At 40.6% G+C, this 18745-nt stretch overlaps 1 protein-coding gene across 2 annotated transcripts in view; it reads left to right on the top strand.

The window, feature by feature from the left end:
• The first annotated feature begins 121 nt into the window (after window positions 1-121).
• The window catches only part of ATP11A (ATPase phospholipid transporting 11A), a 119941-nt gene continuing 101317 nt past the window's right edge, over window positions 122-18745 (top strand). For both annotated transcript variants that reach the window (XM_041472296.1, XM_041472298.1), the window contains exon 1: window positions 122-443. In XM_041472296.1, the coding sequence (XP_041328230.1) occupies window positions 405-443 (39 nt within the window). In that variant the 5' untranslated portion in view covers window positions 122-404. The remainder of the gene's footprint in view (window positions 444-18745) is intronic.

Raw genomic sequence — 18745 nt, 5'->3', positions numbered from 1 at the left:
CGGGCCCGCGCGCGCACGCCGGGAGCGGGGAAGGGCGGGGGGAGCGGCGCGGGGGCGGCCCCGGCCCCGCCCGCCGGATAAAGCCCTGGGCGGCGCGCGCGGCGGGCAGAGCGCGGCGGGCGGGAGCGCTTTCCCGGCAGCGCAGTCCCCTCCGCCCGCCCTCGGCGGGACCGTACTGGCAGCGGCAGCGACGGGGGGCATGCGGGGCCGCGGGGCGACGCGCCGCAGCGGCGGCGGCGAGCACATGGCATAGCCGGGGGACGGCGGCGAGCGCCGGGCCGGCGTCACAGCGGGTCCGGCGGGGCGAGCGCGGCTCTCTGCATGTGGCAAGTGAGGAGGCGAGCCAGGGAGCCCGGCGGCACCGGCGAGCACCCGGCGGCGCGGTCCTGAGCCGCCCGCCCGCCATGGATTGCAGCCTCCTGCGGACACTCGTGAGCCGATACGTGAGTACCGCCGGTGCCGCTCGACCCCGGGCGCGGGGGGCAGCCCCGCCGTGGCCCCGGGCTCGCAGGAAGGGCTCGGTCAGGAGTTGGGCGGTCCCGTGACCGGCTCGGCGGCCGGGGAGCCTCGGGGCCGCCGCACGTGATGCCCGGTGCAAGCGGGGATGCAGCTGCCGCGGCACCGGGTGCCGTGCGCTCCCCGCAGCCCGCCCGCCCCACGGGACTGTCCTTCGCTGAGCCTCAGCGCCCTGACCTGAGTTCAGAGCGCTGTAATTCAGTGTACTGCCATACGTAGTTAGCAGGGCAGATAAAACCTCTAGCTTTCCCCGCTTTTTTTTTTTTTTTTTTTTTTTTAATATGTCTGCTTTTGGTTTGTTTATTCCCTTTCTCTTCCCTATATTGTTTCTGTCAAGCGCTTTTTATTTTTTTTTTTTTTTGTGTGGAATTGTCCAATTTAAGTATGCTGACGAATGGTCGGAACGGTCCCAAGTTTTTGTAGGTGTGCGTAGTAAGATTGAAACACGCCCGACTTGAGAGTGTTCCGAGGTAAGAGGGCAGGTGTGGCGTGTTGGTCAGCGTGGGAAAACCCATCCCTTCGCCCGAGAGAGCAACTGGGCAGCGCATTACAGCGGGGTCCAAGTGTAGGCTGAGGTGCGTCAGTGAGTGCAGCTGCAGTTCCATGGAACCCCTCATAAATGCCCAGGATAATGGTTTAAGTAGATTAGCAAGATGCCCATAAGTGTGGGGTTGTTCAGTGCAAGGCATGGGGACCACCAGTACTAGGAAGTGGCAAATTTCTGCTTTTGGCCATAGCAGTAATTTTTAAAAGATAGGGAGAGATAATAGAAGTTTTCAAATACAAATAACTTTTCTTCCTCTGCTGGAAGTGCCTTGGTCAAAGCACTCAAGTTTTCTCACTTACAGTAAATACACTTACTTTTGTGTGTGCCAAGAGCTGTGTCTGCCTAATACAGGCTGAAGTCTCTTTTTCAAGTATAAATGAAGAAAAGTAGCAGAGATGAAAATTATTACTCTTTTTTTTCTTCCAGTTTACAATAGGATATATGTGGGATGAGGGGAGAGTAGAGAAGTGAGTATTAAAAGCAGCTCTGTGTGTATGGATCTTTAGAAAGTGGTCCTAAGAAAAGGAAGAGAATACTCCAAATAATGTGTAGCAACAATAATAATGAGGTATGAGAGAAGCAATGGTCTCTATGGATGTAAAGATGAGGTGTGTTGTGCTGAGGCCTCTTTGGAGAGAGATAGGATCACTTTGGGTGTGGAGATCTGTCAGTGCTGATCTAACTGTTGGATTTAGTTTAAGATTTCTTTGTGTTAGCTCACATCTGGAGCCTGTACAAATGGCATGTTTATTTTGCACAGAGCAAGCACACTGTTAAATCTCTTGTGTATAACGTTGTTGCTGGCCTCTTCCAAGGTAGGCTTAAGCATCAAATATGAAGGAGGTGGGTTTGGGAGCAGCTGCAGTAAAGAGAGACGAGAAGACAGTATGTTGAAAGTAAGGGGCTTGAGCTCTTGAGTTGTGGACTATCACCACCCTCCTGCACTGCTGATGAGAATAAGGCAGCAGTCTAAAAGAGAAATGAAACATTATTATATCTCATGTGAAGAAGGCTTCCTATTGCCTAGGTCACGCTACCTTCTGTACTGTGTGTATGCCGACAGGCTATGCCTAGGTAATTGCCAAGGATGGTCCATGCTACCTTGTATATTTTTCACCTGTTGCTTCTTGTTACTTTGCTTTTGCTCAGTTTCTCAACTTTGAAACCTTTCTTCTATGGGAAGGTAATTTTAAGGAAAGGTGATTTAAGTAAATTTGTGTTCATTTCAGTAAGACCGTTGAGGTCTGGCAACCTTATGTTTGTGTTGCGTGGTTTTTCTCGTCTGTTTCTCTTTTGTATCTCCATGGTTCAACTACTTTTGTACATCTACAGCAGTGAAAATGAAAAGTACTGGTTTGACTGCTGGGCCTGAAACTGACTGCTCTGTATGAGTAGCAGATGTACATGTCAGGTGCTTCACTCCAGAGCTGTTCACCAAAGCTCTGTGTGCAGCAGCCAGGCACACAGATGTACATGTGCTTGCCGCTTTCCAAACTGCTTTCAATAAGGGAGACAAGGCAGCAACTCTTCTGTGGGGGAGCGGGAGTGGATAGTTACAACTTGTGTTTATTCCAAAGTAAGCTCAAGCTTGGGTTTAGTTGAAGTCAGTACAAAAACTGTTTCATGATCAGGGTCTTAGAACTATGAATTTTTGTTCTGCAAGTCTCCTGGACTTGTTCAGCTGCAGGTCCTTCCTAGAGAAAGACTGGTCTCTGGATTATGCTGAAAACATTGGTTGCTGCATCTGGAGATGCTGGGTTAGCTGGGAGCTCGTACGGTATGATCTTGAGAAAAAAAACAGTGGGGATGCTAATAGGATGGTTTCTAACAGTTCTGTGTCATTACTTTTCTTTCTCGGTCCTGTTTGTTGTAGGATATAAAGGTATAAGCTAAATACTAGAGGGCTTGTTTTGATTGGGAAGTTCTCTCCCATTTCTCTTTCCCTTACTGGGCAGTTTCTGTCCTCAAGCAGTGCACATATTTCCGTGGCCCTGTGAAGGAATAGCAATGACTGGGTGCTGTTAGCTTTCTGGTTAGTATTTTCAAATATTTGCTGTTTTACTTGCATTGAGTGTCTTTATATTTTCAAGGCATTGAAGAGTTTAGTGATGTGGGCTGAATAAAATATATGTTCAGCATCCCAGTCATACTGTACTTCACATCTCTTTGCCAGGGGATGTTCTAGTCTCTTACAAGGACAGAGGGAATTGTCTTTATCTTGCTAAATTTTTTAATTGACATTCTTTTGTTTTGCTCTTAAGATCATACTGCAAATTTTGGTTTCTTTTCACTTCACCTCTTGCTTCCTGTAACTATGATTGCAGCCATACTCAATTTACAGGACTGATGGAGAAAAATAACTTTGTTATGGAAAAAGTGTTTGTTTCACTGCAGTACAGCTGACATGAAGTTGAGTTTTCCAAATCCTTTGGAAGCTGATAAGCAGCATTGTAATTTTCTTATTTGTGTATTTTGAGGTTAATCTGTATATTTTACTGCTTTAGCATGTGTATGATCTATATTAGAGGCATCTTTAAGTAACAAAATAGAAACACCCTAATATACAGCTTTACACAGAATCATAGGAACTGAATAAGTCTATATAAAGATAAATAAGATAAATTTTGATGCAAAAAATATTATTTCCCAAATAATGGAAATAATGGCTGTGTGTGGGTAGTATAAACATTACGAGGTGGAACTATACTGTTTGTCACATACTCTATAAAAATAGAACCTTTTTTATAGAAGTTGATTTTGCGTCAGACAAAATGCTTTGCTGTCTTTTCCTTGGATTCCCCAGAGGATATGCCCTACCCCAGGGAGGGCAGCTGCACAGCCAGAGAATACAGAATTAACATGGGGTATCCTGTAAGTGTCATGCAGAACCTGCTTAGTAACAAGATAAACTTGTTAGCTTAATATTAAGCAGTACACTATTTAGGGGAAAAAACAAGCATACGATGGCAATTAAAGCTGCTTCCATACAAGATTAGCTTCTGTTTTGTAGTTAAATTATTTGGGACACTGTGGATATCATTAGGTGATCTGTTCTGCCTGTGTTAATGCTGCTGCTGCTTTAGTTTTCTCTGATCACTTACTTTTTGCTGGTGGTATGACTTCTGAAGTCTGTCCTCATCACAGTCAGAAGTTGGTTAATAATATTTAAACAGGTTTTGGTGGTATCTTTCACCAAATGAACACTTTCCTTAATGAAACACGGGCATATGTCTTTTGTAGCTGTTCATGGCTGAACATGGATTTGGATATTCCTGAATATTGTTGATTTGACTATATCTGGGCAATCTGGGAGGATGTTGTTCTTCAGCATATGCCTGTTTGGACACTGAATGGTTGCTGAACATCTTGCTGCCTATGGTGACAGTCTGTTCTGTGTTTGTAAGACAGCTGGCCCAGGTCACTAAAAGCTCCTGCCCAGGTTGATGGCTTTAGGTTGTACCGTAAATGCTACTGGGTCAGAGGTCTGTATTACTGACAAGTTTTGCCTGTGTTACGTAGTATATTTAGAGATCTTGCTACTGCTTCTCCTCTTTCACCATCTCCTGTTACTTTAGGATTACAAATCTGGATCTTAAGTATTTATTAGCTGTGTAAGTATCTCTAAATGAAGGTAGTAGCAGGCAAGACGGGTTTCCAGAAGGAGCAGTGATTTACTACAGCTTTGGTCTCTGGGGAGCTGCTGGCCTATTAGTTGTACAGGTATTTCTGAAAAATCTCTTTTTTTGGGAGGCTGGAATAAATTGAGCTTACAAATGGATGCTCTATTTTTTGCTTTTGTAGAAGTGGGTCAACTTTAATCGTAGTTTGAAAAGACATTTGACTAGCCTAACCAGGAAGTGAGGGTAGGGATTTTTAGCAAGTTCTTGACTAAGTTTCATGACAGCCTGTGACTTTCTGTTGCTGACTTAGATGATTTTGTTGCTTTTGATTGGCATTATAATTCTGAAACTGTTTTCTTATTAGATTTCCTAAGTATTTTATTTGTGTAAGTAGTCTTAATAGATATAAATTAATGTTGAACTTGACTTTATCTATTTATTTATCTAACTTTGCAGTAGAGGTTGATAACTGCTTTGACCTGAAAGTTGGTGAAACTGTAAGCCTTGGTGCTTTATAGTCATTTGTGTCTTAAAGGACAATCCATTTGTCAAGTGTTTCAGATCACCTATTTTTTTTAATCTAGATTTATTTAATTCAGTTGAGGGTGTTTGGTTCTTGCTTTTGCTTCTGAATTTATTCAGCTTCCTTTGCAGTCTTGCAGATGAGTATTAAACTGGTGCTGTCTGTTTCTTAGTAAATGTTCCTGTTCAACAGTTTTCTTCCTAGGCAAGTAAGTCAAAAGCACTGTTATGTTTTGTTTCTAAGTTCAGAGATACAATTTGACAAAATCTGAAGCTGTTTTAAGCTGTATATGAACACATTTATATGACAGACTTTCTCTGCTGGCAGTGTTGAGTGTACAGAAGATGCTCTCTGTAGGATCTCTATATGTATTCATGGGTCAGCAATTAGTAACTTGCAGCTCTTAAGGGTTTATGTCGATTCCTAGTATGTAATCTATTTTTGTTATCTCTTGTGCAAGTCTGTGTGTCACTATGTGTTTTTGAAACTTGAGATGCTTCCCATGTCTCAGCTCTGCTTCACTGCAGGTACCAGTTCTTCCTGCTGTGGAAGGTTCAACAGAGGGCATCAAACAGCTTGAGTAACTTTTGAATTCCTGTTTCCCTAAGCACCATTGCTTTATTTGCCTAATTACCTTTTTCTCTTATTTTTTGGGGGGTGGTTATCTGTATGGAGTGCTTCCTGCTGACTTTTCAGCAATTTATTTAAAAAGGGCAAAGTTTTCAAAGCTTTACTTAAGTTAATTCTGTTGAATGTGGCTGACAGAATTTTAGCACTCCTGCAAATTTTGCTCTTCATACTGGTAGTGAGTCTCGTTGTTCATTCTGGCTTGTAATGTACTCTGAAGATATTTCAGTATTATCTGATGCTCAAAAAGTGCCCAGATATTCTCCCTTCCCTTCCTTCCCCCATCAGTTATTTATTGCTGAAGGGTAATAAACATGGAGAATTGCATGAGCTTTGTTTTTTCCCCTCCCCCCCACTCCATCAATTAACTAATTTACACAAGAAAAACATAATTTCCTTTTTCTTTTGAGAATAAACAAATGAAAATAGGACATTGCGTATGTAAAGCAGTTAACTTACAGGAAGTCAGTGTACATATTACATGCTGGTTGCTATTGACTACAAAATATTACTCATCTGCACTCATCAGATGTTCTATGATAGTAAAAAACATTGCTTTTGGAGCATCTGAATTGTAGAACTGTTTCAATGACTTAAAATAGATCAAGAAGTTTTGATCTTTTTTTAGCATCAAAAATCCTGAGATGAGAACTGTATAGTTGCTTTTGTCTCTTGATAACATGTTGTTTGGCTTAAAAAAAGTTGAATATTGTTCAGCTTTTATGTGTTTTCTCAAGCACCACCGAGTATCAGTTCTGCAAGCAGGAAGCCTTTTGAAAATTATTTTTGGGAATGGAAGAAGACAAAGTACCACATAGCATGTTTATAGCTTAACATCTCTGATCACCATTTCTCATTGATTCTTTTTCTTCTATCATCTAGGTAGTGGTCATGCAGCACCCAGAAAATGGTGACTGGGCTGACAAGTAAAGTATCCCACAAACACCATGGCTGGCTACTGTTTGTGGTGTTGAGATGGGCATAATAAAACTCAGTCCATCTAACTAGGTTTAAGTGTGACTAGAAACCCATTTTCTGAGGTGCTCCAGCAGGATTTACTGCAGGATGCCTGCTGCATGTGCAGGTGTGTCAGGGAGCAGGAACAAGAGAAGATTGTGTCGCAGAGAAGACTGAGCAGATGTTTCAGAACCTATTATGCAGCTGGATTCAACTTTACTGGTTTTTTCTTTGGTTTTTTGTTGGGCTTTTTTGGTTGTTGTTGTTGTTTGAGCAAAATGGCACACCTCTGCTCCTAGAAGTCTTTTGGGCAGATTATATTTTTTCCACAATAGTTCTGCTTATTCTAGTGGCTTACCATTACACAGGATAATGTATTATTTTTATAATTGTTGAGGGACATTTCAGCAGAAGTTCATCCTGAGCTGTGAAGTAAAATGACACTGGAATGCTATTATCTTCTCTGCTATAATTACCATGGCAACAGCTGCAGATAGACAAGGCAAACCACGGATTCTTATTCTATATCATATGTACACAAGCTATTTTTCTTCCCTCTCAGTAATGACTGTGAAAAGCCTGTGGCATAGACTCTCAAGTTGTTATTAAAAGTGTTTTATTTGGGTGGGTTTTTTTCCTAAATTTAACTTTAACTTTAATTTTGAAAGTATTGAGTGTTTGCGATACTATATTAAAAAATGCACTCTTTTTAGGAAGAAACTGGCAGTCTAGCTTGGATTGTTCTAGGAGACCGAGGAGATGGGCCAGTGGCCCAGTAGTTTTTTTGTTTGGAAGATCACAGAAGATAAATGATGTATCACCTAGATATCTTTCTGCTTCTGGATGTGAATTTCTATGTGTATTCATCCTTTCTTGGGACAGGGATGAGAGTATTGTCCATGTTTCCCATAGCAAGAAGTTTGGAAGGGTACTTTAATGGTTCCAGGTAACAAAATTACTGTGTCACAGGAAGAAAACTGGGTGTGAACACAAGTTTATAATGACTGTGTTTTGGGCTTGTTTTTTTTCTTGTTACCTAAGTGTTCTGCATTGCTTCTCCCGATACCACCTATTTCCCTCTTTATGCATCTTTCATCTATATGCATTCATGTGCAGATGGGTGTACATGTGCTTCCTTAAATCGTCTGCTATTCATTTAGCAATGTCAAAAATTATGCCAAGATTTACCAGGGATACAGATGTATATTGGTTAAAAAAAAAAAAGGGTCTTCATATGAGCTCTTTTCTGATTACTGAGGCATATTGGGAAAGTGTGTTTTGGTGTGCTTCTTATTTACATCATTCTTGTTGTTACTACTAGCATGGAAACTTAAAAATTTGGAGATTTCATAGAAACATTTTTCCTTTTTTTTTTTTCTCTTCCCTGTAGACTAATTTCCCTTTTTGAAATAGGAGAATCTGTTTCCTTCATTAATCATTAAGCTCATCTAGATACGGGCCACAGTGAGGGGGGAATAGTGTTTCTTTTTCCTGGTGACACTCCCTAATCTCTTTGCTTCAGTCCAAAGAGGATTTCATCTAACCTATTTTGAATAGAGGATTAAGGACAATTAGGCTCTTCCTCTGCTTCACCACTAAGATGGGATGTTGTGAAATCCTCTGAAAAGAACATCTGCTGATGTGCCATTAAAGTTTTGCAAAATTAATGTTAATAATCAAAACAGTTGTATGCAGAAAACAAACCTAGTGTATGAAGTACTTGTCTGGAGATAATTGTATGGCTGGAATGGGGAGAGGGAGGGAATACTGAGCTGTTTGCCCAGTAGTTTTTTTGTCTCTAGTGCTTCGAATTTACACTGTGGAGTAGACATGCAGATGAACCAAAATGGGTTTTTTTATCTGAATTGCATTAGTAACTTGCAGCTCATGCTTAGCATTTTACATAGTTTTTCACTTCTTTTCAAAGTCCTATTAATGAGCTGTTCCCACAAATTATTTATGCTGGTTATATTCATTGTAAGTAGTATCTCTCGAGATGAATCTCAATCAGCAGTGGCATTTGATGGGTAACATGAAACTTCTATATTTGTCAAGAGGTCATTAGGAAATAAAACTGAAAAATGCTACTGTTACTGGAACATATATGATGTGCTTAAGACAGTATAAGGATTAATGTGAAGGAAAAATGGCTGTGTGTGTTTTTGAGAAGTTTGGCTTGCAATTTCATACTGTAAATGATGGAACTGGTTGCCTTCCATGAAGCATGGATAGTATCCTGTGAAGCTACAAAGAAGGTAGTTCAGTGACACTTGCCTCTGAGGAATGGCACTTGCAGTCTTAATTTCTTTAATAGTAGTTGTAGGTAAGTTACTGGAACTCAGTTTCCTTGGGTTTATTTCCTGCAGAACACTAGCGAGTCAAATCTAATCCTATTTTTGGGATGTAATATATCTGAAGAAGGGTTGTCAAGGAAAAACTGAAGTCTATTTACTTGGTCTTATTCTTGAGGTGACTATGAGTGGAATAAACTGTAATTTCCCAGGCTGGCATTATCCGTGGTTCAGGAATGAGAGGAGTGTTTGGCTCTGGGATCCCAAAGCTCACTTCAAGGAGAATTGGGTTCTGTTGAAATGTATCTGGTGACTTTGCCTATCTTGGTCTTGAGGCTATAGTAACAGAGGGCACGCCAGTTGCTGGATGACTTTTGGGCCTGTGGAAGAAACACTGTTGGAGAACTTGACATCTGCTTATTCAGTGAATACTTTGTCAGAAGGGGAACACATTATTTAAAATTTAACTGCATGAGAGTTCTTAAAAACTGGGCTTCCATTTAATCTTACTATAAAATGTGCCTGTGTAGATATACACTCTTTTATTATGTCAAATACAGTGTGTATGAAAGAAGTTACTGTACATGTAGGCTTAAAACAGTTTATTGACTGAGTCATGGCTAAAAAAGTAAACTTTTATGCTGATATTTGCAGAAGTGTAACGTAAGTAAGTTCAATCTAGATGTTTTGTTTTGGTTGAAAAGACTCCTTACACTCTAAGCAGATTTTGATACATTAATGTTAGTCCTTTAATTTAATACTCAATACTTTTTTCTGTAAACATAGAATACATTGACATGCTCTTGTTATTTATTGGTGTGTCGTGTGTCTTACAGAACAGCTGTAAACTTCTTTCTATTGAATGGTGTAGTTCCCTTTTATTTTTTTTTCCTGTGGAATTACACTAACAGTAATCATGGTGGTTAGAGTTACCTTAATCTTTCATATTCTAGTCTTCTCACCGTCAGTATGAACTTTGGAAAGTTTAAGTCTGATAAATCAAACTTTTTGCTCACCTAGGCCAAGAAAAAAAAAAGTAATCTTAAGTATGAAAACCTTATCAAGTTAATTTAATGTTTAAAATCCATTATGTAGACATATTGAAGTCTTATACTGTTTCTTTTTAAAGAATATTCAGTGTTTTTATCCTTTTTAACCAGAAATTTTGTCAGATTTTCAATTCCTGACTACCTTAAACAAGCAATTTTCAAAGTTCTAAACAAATCCCCTTTATTTTTGACTTTATTCTCTTTCTATGTTGTTGGTACGACAGATACATATCTAGTTGAATATATGGTTGGTTGTTAATATCATAGAGGGGAGGATGTGGGCAGGCGGGCTAAAGCTAGGCTAAGAAATTTGTTTAATGACAATTTTTGAGCCCAGCTACACAACTCTTTCACCTTCTAAGATTAAAAAATCCAAAAAGACAGCACAAAACTAACCCTCAGGATTATTGTAACTTCACCTGTAAATGCTGTGGTATTGTTAATTTCCTGACCAATGTTAGCTGGCTCCTTGCTATTTACAGCTGTCAAAGGACCAGATGGCCTAATTTGGTAGGAGGTGCCTGTGTTTTGGCACTAAGATGGAAGAAATGAAGAGAAAAATGGGAAAAAGCTCTCTGCTTAGCCCAGAATGGCATGATTGCTTTAAGCTGATTCATGAATATGAATATGTTGACTGCTTGATGCTGTAAGCTTTTCTCTGACATAAGGAGGTTATGTTTCCATACTCGCTGGCTGTAATGACACAGAAGCAATGGAAGCTTCGCATGCTTTTGTGCAGCAGTGCACGGTGAACACGGGCAGGTACAAAGACACGTTAATAAAGGGCAGTCTGGATTGTGGTTTTGCATCTCCTGCCTCTTTGAGCCCAGGAGGTCTCAAATTTAAAAGGCTTATATTTTTGTCTTAAAGGAAGGTTCTTAAGCCTCTGACTTAACTTCCTAAGAAGTGAAGAGGTTACCTTAAGTGTTTTCATTCTGTTAGAGATATTTGCTGTTACTTATTTAAAGACTTTTTATGGCAGCATATATATAAAAGAAGTTTTTAAAAAAATGACTTGAGGCTAGATTTCTACTGGGCATGTGGAATTAAAATACCAGTATTCCTTTGCTATTTTCTTGCAAACTCTTAAGGTATTTTAAGATGAAAATAATAATGTTTTTACACAGGCATTTGCTTTCTTAAATGTTAAAAATGGTGACAAAAACCAAACACAGTTTGCTTGAGTTGTGGTAATGGTTGATTCATTGAGAGAACTGTAAATACTTGCAGACCTTTAAGGCTAGTAAGGCAGTGGCATATAGTAAAAACAGGATGCCCCCGATGTAGGGAATGACTGGCATCTGACTCCATTGATTCAGAATGCTGAACAATTGCTTTATTAAACTATATTATATTACATTATACTATACTATATTAAAGAGGTACTATACTATCCTAAATTACATACTAAAGAAAACTTGTGACTGTCTCGAGACAGCCAGGACACAGCTTTGAGTGATTGGCCAAGGAAACAAAACAATCCTCAGCAGAATCCAATTGACAAATCACTTCAGGTAAACAATCTTCCTAACACATTCCACATGTGCAAAAACAACAGGAGCAGAGAATAGAGATAAGAATTGTTTTCTCTTTCTCTGAGGTTCCTTGCTGCGATTCCCAGGAAATCCTTGGGAAGTTGTGCCTGCCTGCTCTCTATGGAGAGAGCTGTGGCTACAGTGGCGTTGGCTTTTCTTGCTTTCCTCCCTCTGCCCGCAGTGAGACCACTTAATTCTGCTTATAATGACTGTTTCTTGCTGCAGAATAGCAGCTGCTTGGTTATGTGGCTTGTAGCTGATCTTTGGCAGCATGTGATAAAGGGGAAAAGTGCTACTGCACTGTCAAATTCATAGCTGTGTTTTGGAGGTGTGGAGTGGAAGAGGAGGAATGTGGTCTTTCCAGCCCTGTGGACTGGAGCACAGGGAGCTTCCCACCTGGCACTGGGCACTTAGGTCAGCACAGAAGTGAAAAAGCATGTTTGTGGGGCTGCTGGCTGCAGGCAGCTGCATCTTGTCACTTCTTCCTTAAACTGATTAAAGGTGTGATGTGGACTTCCCTTCAGTTTCCTGCAGTACGTGGAAAAGACCAAAGCAGAAGCGTTAAGCAAGCTGAGGCAGTGGCGTATAGCTCCTGGAGCCTTGCAAGAGCTGACAGAAGGGATTCTGGCTGCACAGACAGGTCTGTGATTTTTTTTTTTTTTTCCTCTTGGGATGTGCTGTTGGCTCGTTCATAGAGACATCTGTTTCACTTTGCTGAGTGACAAACCACTGGGCAGTGACTGTGTGTGGGTGCATTCCTGGAGAGGCAGCTCTGTTCCTCTGGGCTTGAAGCTGAAATGGGTGAAGCAGTAGCAAGTTTGGCTGGGAGGGAAGGAGTGCTGCCAAGTGCCAGAGTTCCAGTAGTGCTTCTGCCTGGGTGACATCCCTGAGTGCTGACTGATGAGTCAGGGGCTGATTTGGCAAGATGCTGACATCCATGGAATGCTGCCCTGTTTTGTGAGTAGCAGCTGGCATCAGAAAAGAAGTAATTGGGAGAGGGGTGGGAGTTAACAGTTTGTGTAAATGTCAGGAAGCTTGAGGACTTATAGAATGAGGAGAAGTATGTGGGGGACTACATACTGGAGGGAATGCTACTTAAAATTAAACCAAGTGGGAAATAACTCCACCTTTTTCTCCCCAGACTAACTCCCCGATGTGCACGCTCTTGCAGCACTTGTGTCATGTGGCTTGACCTTCCTTAAGTTGTAAGTGCAGTCAAAACACAATGATGTGTGGGGGAAATGGAACAGCCCTTAAATGCCTAATGTTTCCTCCTGTGTTTATGAGGACATGTTCTACAGAAATAAGGATGCCAGTGCAGGAGTACTTCAAGATTATGAAAGTTTATAGCACAGGCAGCTGTGGGAGACTGGTATCTTTGTTTTAATGTGAAGACCAGTGTCAAATGCTTAAAAATCAAGGTTTTCTTTGCGTACAGACAAGGTGTACACAATCTATTTCACTAATGATATTTGGAATTAATTAATTCTGTAAATAATTACTTAAACTCAGCATTGCTAAAACAAGCAACAACAAAAAATTTGTTAATATCAGGCTAGTCTGAAAAGGCTTCATGCTTTTTAATTCTCTGTCAATAAAAAGTGACAAGATGATCTGGAGAGATCACTTCTAATCTGCATTGCTCTAATTCTAAAATGAGAACTAATGACTACTGCTTAATTTAAATTAAAAAATACTCTTGCCTCTTTTGCAGCCATCTTGGTTTTAATCTCTGAACCTATGGTAGGAGTAAGACACCCTAAAGTTTAAAACAGGCTTTGTGGATAAAGCTGCATAACATCCTTAAGTGATAACCCAGAGACTCCACAGCAGCAATTAGACTGTGTGGTGCATTTGTTTATTTGTGCTTCAAGATCACTACAACAGAGGTTCACAACAACTTCCCTGTGTTTATCTGCTCAGTGAAAACTACTGTAGGTGGAACTGAGGCTTTTATAGCTGTGCACCTGGCCAGGCTAAAGTATTTCTCCTGGTTCCTATTCTTCTAGTTAAAGAAAAATTATTGCAGTCAGCCTATAGATGGTTTTTCCTCATCCTTCCCTATTCTCTTTAACTCATGTGCCTATTACAAAAGCTTTTTCCCTCAAAAATGGATTTTTCTCAAAGTAGTGAGTAACTGTTAAGCTGTCTGATTCATGTACCTTAGTTCAGATGTTCATAATATCTAAGGAAGTCCTAGCCTGAAAAAGGATGGTGGTGAGTGGCTAGGTGGAAAGGGAGCTGTGGATGGGAAACTCTTTGAGAACTACATGCCTATAACTTAAATTGGAAGCTGCTGTTGTGTAAGTGTGACCCGAGAGGCTGGAAAAGAAAAGCTACTAGACTTTAATTAGTAACAAATAGTGTGAAAATGCTTGTGCCCTTGAGACTTAAGCTGGCCTGTCTCAGCTTTCATGACAAGATCGTTGTCACCATGGAGCACTGAAGGGTGCGTGTGCTCTCAGGAGTTACTACGTGTGTTTGGCTTTGGGAGTGTGGGAATGGTAAAAAAAGATAGAAAATAGCATCAGCTCTAGACCTTGTTATAGAGTTACTTATGCAATGCCATTCATATAGAAAAAATACTGGATCATGGTAATGGGCATGTAGCAGTAAGCTGTTCTTGAAAGACTTCTTACTGGGTTAAGAGGTGACAAGTTTTGGAAAGAATCTTGGGCCTTAAATTGAGGAAAAGGTGCTGAAGAGTATTTGACTGTTAGGAAGGAAAATAAGAAAGTAAAACCTCTTTGATCTCAGTGCAGTTGACATATTCTCTTAAAATAATTTGGGTTATTGCAATGGGTTTCTATGCCTGTTTTAAAATATCAAAGAGAGAAGAATGGTAAAAGAATATTCCATAGAAGAGTGGGAGTCCTTGACTGAAAGAGAAACTTGAGCATCCTGACTTGATATCATGTGCTTGAAGTCACGTGTTGTAATGTGTCCTTCTGTGGTTTCTGAGCTGGTGGCTGATGGAGAGCAGGCTATAAATACTTCTCTGTTCTCCACTTATGTGGTCAGTTGAAGCTTGATCGAACTTTTATTTAGAACTTGACCACTAAATTGGCAAATTAAGCCAGCTTTCCTGCTTCTGATTTGAGTTTACTTTAAAAAAAAAAAGGCAAAGTGAATCTACCTGCTCCTGCTAAGTATTTTAAATTGGGATGCACTCTCTTAAGAGGCATGTTCTAAAAGAGGATCTGAAAATTTTGGTAGGCTATTTTAGGAAGATTTTTCTTCCTCTCTTTGGAGTAGACTTTTGAAGAATTAATGATACTCCTCTGGAAAGGCTGACCCCACTACAATCCGTTTACATAAAACCGTTTTTGCTAAAAATGTTTATTTCTATTAGCAAATGTGTTAAAACATCTGGTCTTATTTTCCACTGTTCATGGATGTTTGCATTAGCCTTTAAAACACTGGAGGCATTCCTAAAAAGGGTTAATTCTGAGCTTAAGCTCAGAATAGATCCCAGAAAGTACACAGCCCTTGCTCTGGAAGGCACCTAACAGCCTCACTTGGCTTGCTGAAGCTCTGTTTGTCCAGCTCTTTCTATCTCTGCAGCTGGTTCAGGATGCTCGGTTTCTCCATGGACTGTGTCAGAATAATGAATTGATCTTTGTCCAGTTGCATCTTAGTCCAGTACCTCAACTTCCCTTTGGTGCTGCCTCAGGTAATTTTACTATGGTTCCAGTTTCTTCTGTAAAGGCTTTTTAAAGGTCTTTTTCTGCTCAGATTTCCTGGTTCATTGTTCCACAGTTATTGTCCTCCTTGAGCCCAGATTGTGCCAGGAGGGTCTCTCTGCAGTTCTTTGCCCACCTTGTCTGTCTCCTTGTATGCAACCCTATTGAGAAGTTACAGGAGGGAACACAAATGAGTTCTCATGGGCTAACAGAAACATGGGCTCCCCCTTCCCACAGTCTGCTCTGGCTCATCTGATCCCCAGCTGACCAGATCAGCTGCTGCACTGTGGGGCCTTATACAGGAAGGATAAATTGACCCTTGCTTCCTTTGAAGATCCCAATGCTTTGGATGTTTGGAAAACTACAGCCAACAAAGCCTGCTTTTGTTATCTCCCTCAAACTGAGCTCAAGTGTATGACTGAGAGGATTATGCCACACTAGGTTACTAAATATATTTTTGCATGATACTCTTACACTAAAACCAAAAACACAATGATAGCTATCTCCAGTAATGACAGGAGTACCTTCTTTTAGTGGACATCAGTGCCAGAACTTTATTTTAGTACCTTCGAAGCCATTAGTACAGAAAACAGTGCTGCAGCTGTCTTGGCAGGCTATGCTAGGAAGAAGTGCAGTTCCTAATTTAGTGTGTATCTGATTGATGCATTTGAAAGTGGCAATTCAGCCTGGCAGCAAAAGAGGATTGAAAGCTGCTGCTGAGCACAGTAGGGTTTAGCTTATGGTAGCTCAGGGCTACTTCATTCTCTACAAAGGGGAAATGGTAGGGTGTTCACCTTCTGCCCTCAGAGAAATGGATTGCAGGATGGTCAGTGTTGCAGCCTGGCTGCTTGTTGCTAGAAGGAGTTGGAAAATAAAGGTATATTTTGAAATAGTTGCCTTGCTGTCTTGAGGCATTGGAACTTTGATTGGCCTACTAGCTGTGAAGCAAGTTCTGTAGCTGGGAGAACCACCTGAAAACATTCCCAGTCAGCATTATTTTGGTCTGTCCAGGTCTGATTTAGATTTTGGGCTATCTAAATAATGATCTGATGCTTTGGCTGGGAAGCTTTAGTGAGGGCACTGGTTGCTATTGGGTCACTTCAAATAAAATCTGGAAGCTTGTTCTTACAGGCACATGGTTTGCAGGAGCAGTGATACATAAAGCTGTCTGGTAGCAGTTTTGTAGAGACAGCAAGAGCCTGAGGGAAGCATGTTCCTTTGGCCTCTTACTAGAGAGTCAGGGAAAAATGGTTGCATTGCAGTGTGTGCTGAGGCCTGCCAAACCCCAGGAATTGTGGTTATTGCTGCAGTACAAGATGCATCTCTTTGGTTGCAATAAATCTGGAAGTCGCAGTGGGATTGCTGAGTGATTGTTCTGTGTGTCTGCTGCCTTGACACATGGCTGTATGACTATGACCAAGGCAACAGTGTAAAAAGCCTGGTGAAAAAACAGATTTAGTGTAAGCTGAAAGTTTCCTTGGGTGACAATGGATGGGCTTCTGAGGAAAGTGTGTTATGTTAAGGCTCCTGCATTCTTCATCTTATGACTTTTTTTGTAGATATAACACACCTAGTTTGGTTTGTTAGGTTTGCTATTCTGAAGATAGAACTGTTGCTGGCAGAGGAGGATAAATACTTTCATTGCATGCATGGAGTTGGTAAACACTTTTGACCTTTCTAGGTTTGTAACATACAGCAGTGAAAAGCTTGGAAAAGCATTGGCTGTCTTTTTGCTTCACTAGAAATGTTTTCTTAAATTTTTTTTCAGATGGTGACAAATGACCACTTTGTGGAAAACATGCATTGTTGACCTTAAAGCAAAGGGTTAAGCTGTCTCACGAGGCTGCTTTTTGTCCTGGAAAGAATCAGCAGTGAAAGTTAGGCTGTCAGCTTTGTTTGCATTTCCCAGCTATTGTGCACTTGCCAGCATCTTTTAAATGTTTTAAATGTAGCCTTTGTATTTTTTCTAATGCAGAACATTTGTATGCGGTGGTTTTTGTGAGGATGCCAGAACAGCCATATAGTAAATACTTAATAAGAATAGTAAAGATTTCTTGTTCTCAGCAGGCTCAGTTCTGATCTAAAGGAAGTGAAATTGCCATTTTAAATTATTTATGAAATGCTGCACATAAGGAGATATGGTTTGTTTGCTTTATTATACGTAGATGGCAGGAGTAAAGGTCTTGGTTTAGTTAAGACATAAATGATGGGGGTGGGTTTTAAGCATGATAAAAACCTAAGTAATCCTACTTTTCTGGCTGTGAGGGATATATCCTCATCCAAGATGGTAGCTGTACTACAGGTTGGATGATGGAAATTATCCTGTCATTCCATACTTCAGCTAACTCAATTTTTGGAGACCTTGCTTTGTAACCCTTTATCTGAAAAGCATTAACTGTTTGCTTGAAAGTCTTAATAAAGGAACTGTCACTTGTGCTAAAAAATTGTTTTTTAAGATGTCAGACATGTCTATCAACTCTCATGGGAACATGAATTTCCCTTGTGTTTTACTAGTATTACAAGAGAAGTGGTTATTGGTATATCTGTAACTTCAGTGTAAGAGGAAAGAAAGTGAAGCAGGTGTGGTTGATGCTTTGAGCATCTAAGGAAACATGCAAGAAGTATTCTTTCCTCTTTGTTCAAATGCAAAAGTGACTAGGGAAGAAGTGAACAGAAGTAGTGAGGTGTTGAAGGTAAAGGAGACTGAAGTTGTTACACAAGGAAAAAAAAAAAAGAAACCACTGTGGGTATCCTTCTCTGTCGAGACATAAAGCTTCAAATGCAAGTCCTTGGGTGTTTTCGTCAGTTGAGACACCCTGTGTGTCCCTTCTCTCCTCCCCTCACTATCACTGTTTGATTTCTCATGTGTGGAATGAGGAGTGTTAAAATAGAGGAGAAATGTGAAAATTTCTGAAGATTCTGATGCAGGGACTTACTGGGTTTTCACAGTAAAGGCCCACTGATGAGAAGTTAGCTCTGTGGAAAGAGTGGGCTTTCTTTCAGCATTATCATTTTCACATAAGGGATAATAAATATTTATTTCAAAACTGGGTCTGTGCTGATGGTGGGAGACATGTACTGAGACGGCCTTTACCCATCTCACTGCAGACCTTTAAATGTAATGCTGATCTGGTGAGAATCTCCTGTAGTTTTTAGAGCATTAAAAAGAAATGAGCAAGATTGCCTGGCAAACAAATAAGGGCTGTACATGAGAGGAATAATACTTCTTTAAAGTGAAGAGCTCAAACGTGCTTTTTAACATACCTCAACTTTGCAGTTTACTTTTGATGTTGCGATTTTCTTTTACTTCCTAGTATTAATTTTATTTTTTGCTTATTATGCTTCAAACAAGAAACTAAGTTGTGTTTTATAAGCTTGAGTGTATCTGGAGTGACAG

The sequence above is a fragment of the Pyrgilauda ruficollis genome, unplaced genomic scaffold, assembly GCF_017590135.1.
Source record: "Pyrgilauda ruficollis isolate IOZ18807 unplaced genomic scaffold, ASM1759013v1 scaffold29, whole genome shotgun sequence".
NCBI classification, from domain to species: Eukaryota; Metazoa; Chordata; class Aves; order Passeriformes; family Passeridae; genus Pyrgilauda; species Pyrgilauda ruficollis.
The sequence above is the reverse complement of the archived record's forward strand: the minus strand, read 5'-3'. Positions and strand labels throughout refer to the sequence as shown.